Here is a 7,400-nt window from a genome sequence, read left to right on the forward strand (position 1 = left end):
GTGGTTGGGACAATTGTCCGCCGGTGCGTGAAGGTGGTGCTGGCTCCCGGGCAGGGCGGGGAACGCCGCCTAACAGCTCCTTGTCTCTTCTTTCAGACTCCCAAGAATCAGCTCAAACAGAAAAAAATGGCTCCTCCCCCCAAAAAGGTGGAGGAAAGCGAGGAAGAAGAGTCCTCAGAGCTCGAGGAGAGCAGTGGAGAAGAGGTGATGGGTCTAGAGATGGAGTCGAAGGGATGCACGTGTTAGAAAAGCGTTATGAGGTTTGGGGGGGCACGTGGTATGTGGTAGCGAGTGAACATTAATAAATAATGGGCATCTGTCAGTTAACTGTGGCTAAAGATTTAACTGGATTTCATAAGAGGAAAGCAATGTGGGGAAAACGAGCGTGGCTGCTCAGTCTGTACTTCCAGGCTTTGGAAGGACTGCTGGGATCAGTGATGAGCAAGTGGATGGTGAATTGGTCTAGTAGAGCATCAGCAAGAAGTGTTTTATCACACACAAATAATATGCAACACTAAAAATTTCAAGCTACTGAATGCTAGTAGAGAAGTCACTGGTCTTGCTTTAGGCCCAGGGAATTTGGAGATGCTTTGATGTTCCATGAGTAGCCTGTTAAAAGCATGAAGAAGCTGGTTTTGAGCTTTATTAATTCAACAGAATAGTCAGTTGAGGTAATTCACCAGCAAGTCTGTCAGAAGGTTATGCTGTATGTTGCAGTTGCTATATATTTGTCTGATATTGAAGTAATAGAAGTTTAAAAAGCCAGCATAAGATTCTTACGCTAATGTGTATTTCAGATGATCCCTCCGAAGAAACAACAGAAAGCAGCAGTTACACCAGCCAAGAAGGCCGCTACTCCTGCAAAAAAGGCCGCTACTCCTGCAAAAAAGGCAGTTACACCTGCCAAGAAGGCTGTGGCTACACCAGCTAAAAAGGCTGTGGCTCCATCACCTAAAAAGGCTGCTGTCCTAACCAAAGGAGCGAAAAATGGAAAGAATGCCAAGAAGGAAGAGAGTGAGGAGGAAGACGAAGATGAAGATGACGAGGAGGATGATGACGAGGAGGAGGAGGAAGACGAAGAAGATTCTGGTAAGTTAATTCTGAAATATGTGTTAATCCTTAGATAAGTTGACTAAAGTTGGTTCAATCAAGATGCTGAATTTGAGTACCTTTGGAATTGAAAGTTGGGTATGGTTTGATACTTGCAAGGAGGGGATTCATTGGTTAAAAAGTGGTGAGGAAGGTTTGGAGGAGAACTTGGGCTGCAGCTGCATTACATGCAGCATGTGAAGCATCTGCTAGTTTCCTGGTGGTTCTTTCTGAACTTTGCCAAAATCTTGTGAAACAAAGTAAAGTTTGAAGGCTGAGTGGTAAGCGCTTGCTGTACTGTTGGTGCAGATGAGGAAGAGGAACCGGCAATGCCTGTGAAGCCTGCAGCCAAAAAGCCTGCAGCAGTACCAGCCAAAAAGCCTGCAGTTGTGCCAGCAAAGCAAGAATCTGAAGAAGAAGAGGATGAAGATGAAGATGAGGATGAGGATGAAGAAGATGATGGTATGTGGGATTTAGGAAAACTTTGTCTGACTCTTTAAAAAATTTTTGAAGATGTTAAACTAATAAGTTAAACTAATGTTGTACTAATAACACTTATAGGCAGCTGGGGGGTTAACTTAATGGATTAGTGAGAGTGATGCAGAGTATGTGTGTGTCTCCATTTAATGTCCAGCTCATTTTAGCTGGCTACTAGTGTTCATCAGGTGTGTCCGAGGGGGGTTTTATTTATAAACAGTATAAATGTATTAAACTCCTTTCCTGAGGACATACAAATTTAAGGAGGCATGAGAAACACTGTTTTACTTGTCAAGATTTTCTTTTTGTAGTCTCAAAAGGGACTTGAAGGTGTCTGAAATCTCGTGCTCAACTTGTTTCAGAATCTGAAGATGAAGCCATGGACACAACCCCTGTTCAGGTGAAGAAACCTACTCCAGCAAAAGCCGCACCGGTGAAAGCCAAGGCAGACTCTGAAGATGAGGAAGATGAAGAGGATGATGATGAAGACGAGGATGAAGAGGAAGAGGATGAAGAGGATGCCGAAGAGGAAAGTGAGGATGAAAGTGAGTTTAGACATTTTTGAGACCATAATTCTCCAATAACAGGAAAGATGCCTGAGCAAAACTCTTGTCCTATCATGGTCTTTTGGGCTGAGGAGCAGTCTTGTGTATGACTGGGGTAAAGACTAATTCTCCTGTATTGATCCAGTACAGGAAAAGTTGTTCTGTACTTTTATTTCAGTGTTTGTTCTCTATCACAGAACCTGTCAAGGAAGCACCTGGAAAGAGGAAGAAAGAAATGGCCAATAAAAGTGCACCAGAGGCCAAGAAAAAGAAAACAGACGGTAGGTGGTGTGGGATCACTGGGTGATGCTTGTTTGATGTCCTGTCGCTGGACTGTTGGGTCAGGCACCTAACCAGATGGACAGGATGCTCAGTGGGTTTTTTTCCAGCACAAATGATGATTATAAGGGACTTAATACTGAAGTATGATGTCACTTTTGAGTAGAAACTGACGTGCTAAAGTGGTCTGACTCTGGCTTCTAGTTCTTTTAACTGCCTTAAAAAAACCCCCTTGATTATCTTTTCCTTTAAAGGGCCCACTTCAGCCTTCTCCCTCTTTGTGGGAAATTTGACACCCGCCAAGGACTATGACGAATTGAAGACTGGCCTCAAAGAATTCTTTGGGAAGAAGAATATAGAAGTTTTAGATGTCAGAATTGGTGCTTCCAAGTGAGTTCATCAGTAGAATTGTGCTGCTTATTGCCAGTCTTTTGTTCGGAGAGGTGTAGCTGTGCTGATGCTGGTTGCCTTCAAGATGCTGGGATGGTTGATTGGTAGTGTGTGGAAGCTGGAAGAGGTGCGGGACTGATAAGGGTAGAACACTTGCCTGCCTTGCAGGTTTCTCAGTGTCTCCCTAAAGGGAAAGCTGCCACTTCAGCACAGAGCTGTTCTCCATTGTTGTTTTGGTTGCATGAGCCAGTTAGCATTTATTTTATTAATGCTTAGCTTGACCAGTGGGGACCTCTCTCTGGTTCTGGGTTTCTGTTTGTGTTCTCTGCTGATAGAGATAGATGAGGTTGAATGGTAAGGTTACTCTTTCAGGCGATTCGGCTACGTAGACTTTTCATCTGCTGAAGATATGGATAAAGCTCTCCAAATGAATGGAAAGAAGTTAATGGGTTTGGAAGTCAAACTGGAAAAAGCGAAAAGCAAGGAAACGATGAAAGAAAATAAGAAAGGTACAGCCCATAACTTAATACCTGTGTACATCAAAGAAAAGTTGTCATGATCATGCCTTGGAGCAGGCTTGCGATGTTACTGATGGTCACTGTTCTGCTCTTTTAAGGCAGATCTTTTCCTGGTTTGGGCTCTCTATTGTGAACAGTTTCTCAAATGCTAGCATACAGATACGCAAGTTCAGACTGGACTATCTGGAAACGTTATCCCAAGAAAAAGTGCATAGTAGGGGTGTGAGGAGGACATGGGGCTCTTCCCAAAGCTTTAGGACCTGTTTTTCTCAACTTGTAGCCATTCAGAGGAGTGCAATGGCAGCCCAGTTGACTTTCATAATAGTTGCTTTTTCGGCTTCTGAAAATGTGAATGCTTATTGTGGTTTATTTTCTGCTGGATCAACTCGCTCTGATTCTCACTGAACTGGCAGTGTAGATGAGAAGGGATTTTTAGCTGGTAATGTGAAAGTAATTATTTTCTTTCTTTGCAGAGAGAGATGCTAGAACGCTGTTTGTGAAGAATCTGCCCTACCGCTTAACTGAAGATGAAATGAGAGAAGTGTTTGAAAATGCAGTAGAAATTCGAATAGTAATGAACAAGGAGGGGAACAGCAAAGGGTAAGTAGCTGAGAGGACTGTTGGATGTTTGCTGTTCCTCAGACTCTTGGCATATTTTGATGCGCTCATGTGTCCTTTAGCTATGTAAAGGAACCTGCTGCATTAGGCATACTGAAAATGCTAATTTCTGAAGCATTTTTCTTCCACATCCTTACCCCCCATTCATTAACTTAATTGTTCTTGGAAGGAGGCATTTGCTTATGTTCTTTTCTGTGCTATAGGATGGCCTATGTTGAATTTAAAACGGAAGCTGAGGCAGACAAAGCTCTGGAGGAGAAACAGGGCACAGAGGTTGATGGTCGTGCCATGGTCATTGACTTCACTGGTGAGAAGAGCCATCAAGAACATCAGAAAGGTACTTTCCAGACCAGTAACGTGCATACAAATGACACTTAAGTTTTAATTCCACATGTTTCGGAGGTTTGCTAGGGCAGCTTGAAGCACTGCAGGGGAAGTGTAAGCTGTCAGGAAGGGACCTTTTGCCTGACTTCTGCTCCTCATCCTGTGCATTTCATGTCTCTGCTGCGTGTTTCAGACGAGGGGGGACAACTAGTCTAGGTGACCAAGTATCATGTTGCACTTGGCCTTGAGAGCCTCACCTGAGGTGAGGAGGGGTCAACAACTACTCTAACTCTGGAGGGGGTTTTGTGCCTAGACAGAGAGGGAGCTCTGCTCCAAACTTGCACTTACAGTGCAGAGTTTTCTCCATAGGTGGTGGCGAGAGGGAGTCAAAGACCCTAATTGTCAACAACCTCTCGTACGCTGCTTCAGAAGAGACCCTCCAAGAACTGTTCAAGAAAGCATCTTCCATCAAGATGCCACAGAACAACCAGGGCAGGCCTAAAGGGTATGTGGTGCCTGGCTCCTGACTCCCCAGTTGGCATTGTGAACGATCCACCTCCACCCTTGTGTTCCCGGGCTGACCAAAATCTTCCTCTCCAAACAGGTATGCATTTGTAGAATTTCCCACAACTGAGGATGCCAAAGAGGCGTTGAACTCCTGTAACAACACAGAGATTGAAGGCAGAGCAATCAGACTGGAGTTCAGTTCATCAGCATGGCAGAAAGGGAATGCGAATGCAAGAGGAGGATTTAATCGTAAGTTTTCCATGTTTGATCATTTGATCTTTAAAACAGCTGTGTCAGGAGTGTACCATTCATGCAAACTTAGGTCTGCTTTAAAAAAGAAAAAGCATGCCTGTGGAGTGAAGGACTTGCATCGTAAGCAAGCGTGCTGGATATGATGACTGATTATCTGAAATGCTGATGAAACTACTGCCGAAGTCCTCTAGATAGTCAAGTGCTGATCCAGCAGTGTCTGTCCAGTTAGTATCCCTATTGAGCATCTATTTAAAAAAAAAAAAGGGGGGGAGGGAAAAATTATTTTGAGAGTACCAGGTTGGCTAATGGAGATACTTTGACATCACGTTCTAACTGCAGTCCTGAAAAGGTTTTTGTGGACTTCTAAGTCCCTGAGCTGTTGATTCAAACAAACCCCTTAGCCCAGTGAGCTGTTCTAGGAGCCAGCAGTGCCAGCTGGACGTGATGTTAAGAAACTGATGGTTCCCTTGCTCTGACAGAATGATTTCTGAATGTATTCTCTTTCCACAGAACAAAGCAAAACGTTGTTTGTCAGAGGCCTTTCTGAGGACACCACAGAGGAGACACTAAAAGAATCGTTTGAAGGCTCCATAAGCGCTAGAATAGTCACAGACAGAGACACCGGCTCATCCAAAGGGTATGTGAAGGATCTCCTGGGATTAGCCCAGTTGCTACAAAAAGCCTCACGTCAATGGTTTGTGCGGTACGTGGTGTTTCTAATGGTTATGCGAGGGATTCTTTGGAGCTAGGAAATTGCATGGAACCAGAGAACAAGCTTCCATCTTCGGGTGTGTTCGTAGAGGGCAGCGCGTGCGCACTTCTCAATGAGCTCCTTCCTGCCAGCACATCCGTGGCAGCCGATGGATTCGCACGAGAAGAATATTAACCGTTCAGTACTGGCAGACTCGCAGTGCGGCTCCATCGCTTGTGATTAGCCACTGCTGTTCCACAAGTTGGTTGCAGAAGTGCAGGAGGTGTTTCCAAGGGGATTGGGATCGAGTGCCTGTAGGTGGAGCTACAGCTGGGTGGAGTGTGACTATCTTTCACCTTTTTTCTAGGTTTGGGTTTGTGGACTTCAGCTCCCCAGAAGATGCCAAAGCAGCTAAAGAAGCCATGGAGGACGGAGAGATAGATGGAAACAAAGTGATCCTTGATTTTGCCAAGCCAAAGGGTGAATTTCAACGTGGCGGCGGATTTGGTGGTCGTGGTGGCAGAGGAGGAGGCCGAGGAGGAAGAGGTGGATTTGGTGGCAGAGGTGGTGGCAGAGGATTTGGAGGTAAGAAGAGACAAATGCTGCTCTTCTTTGGAGGTAAGAAGAGACAAACGCTGCTCTTCTAAGGGGATGTGCTCAAAAATGAACCCAAACCCATCCTTGGGATTATGGTGTGGTGCCAACGTGGAGCACTTGGTGTGAGTGAGGATGGGTTTGGAAGGGCAGTGGTATCTGTGCAGGGATGCCTGTAACTCTGCTTCTCGACCTCATTTTCTTTCTAGGTAGAGGAGGTGGTGGCTTCCGAGGAGGCAGAGGAGGAGGTGGAGATCACAAGCCACAAGGGAAGAAGATCAAGTTTGAATAAACTCCTTCCCTTTTCCTTCTCCTGCTCTCTGAGACTATCTGAAAGGACTCCGGGGGTTTTTATTCTCCTTTTATCTTGGCGGAGCCTTCGGAGGACATTCCAAGATGCGAAGCAGTACTGTGAGCCACTTGGAAGATACAATTTTCATTTCAAGGAAGAGAGAGAGCAAGCCGTTTTGACCGCTTGCCTATTCAAATGAACTTTTTAAAAAATGAGCGATAGATGTGGGAATTTACCCCTTGTCTGTGAGTTGTCTTGAATTTATAATGTTTTACCCATGTACAAATTTTTTTTTTCCTATAAACTTCTGTAGCATTTTTGCTGTAAAAATGCAGAACGTTTTATCATTTGTGCTTCAGCACCCTGTCTTGGACAGATTAAAGGACCTAAACTGGTTCGTGTTACTTCTGTGCCGCTAAATGGAGCAGGGCCTTCTCTCTCAAGGTCATTAATGTCACCGGCACCACCTCCTGCCCTGTGTCAGCTCCCAGCAGTGTACGTGTGCTGAGAGTGCGTGCAGGAAGGGAGGGGGAGAGGTTTTTGCTAAGGATGTATGTAATGCATGCTAGCTAATTGGGTTTTTTACTTTTTTTAACAAATGAGTAAATTGGATCTTGTACCAAGGCCCTGCTGCTCAGTCCCATTCTCCAAGAATTGCCTGTTTTGCTTCATTCTAAATTGTCTTTTCTTGACTTGTCCCTCACTCTGAAGCAAATCTACTGCAACAGGGGCTGGAGGGAGGCAACTGTGTGTGTGCTACCTCGACCAAACGTGTCCCTTTTGCTGTTCCTTAGCTTGGGGAGGTGTGGTTGCCTGCACCAGCG

At 45.0% G+C, this 7,400-nt stretch overlaps 1 protein-coding gene across 1 annotated transcript; it reads left to right on the forward strand.

Annotated features, from left to right (window-relative positions):
- Positions 1–126: 126 nt before the first annotated feature.
- On the forward strand, positions 127–6,972 carry NCL (nucleolin). Its single transcript, XM_010084184.1, has 14 exons — positions 127–204; positions 798–1,089; positions 1,438–1,551; positions 1,929–2,115; positions 2,307–2,392; positions 2,645–2,780; positions 3,153–3,289; positions 3,772–3,898; positions 4,120–4,273; positions 4,621–4,745; positions 4,845–4,996; positions 5,510–5,636; positions 6,058–6,275; positions 6,500–6,972. Exons 1-14 carry the CDS (start codon positions 127–129, stop codon positions 6,574–6,576), a joined length of 2,010 nt encoding a protein of 669 aa, XP_010082486.1. The 3' UTR covers positions 6,577–6,972.
- The last annotated feature ends 428 nt before the right edge of the window (positions 6,973–7,400 follow it).

The sequence above is a fragment of the Pterocles gutturalis genome, unplaced genomic scaffold (assembly GCF_000699245.1).
Source record: "Pterocles gutturalis isolate BGI_N339 unplaced genomic scaffold, ASM69924v1 scaffold36846, whole genome shotgun sequence".
NCBI classification, from domain to species: Eukaryota; Metazoa; Chordata; class Aves; order Pterocliformes; family Pteroclidae; genus Pterocles; species Pterocles gutturalis.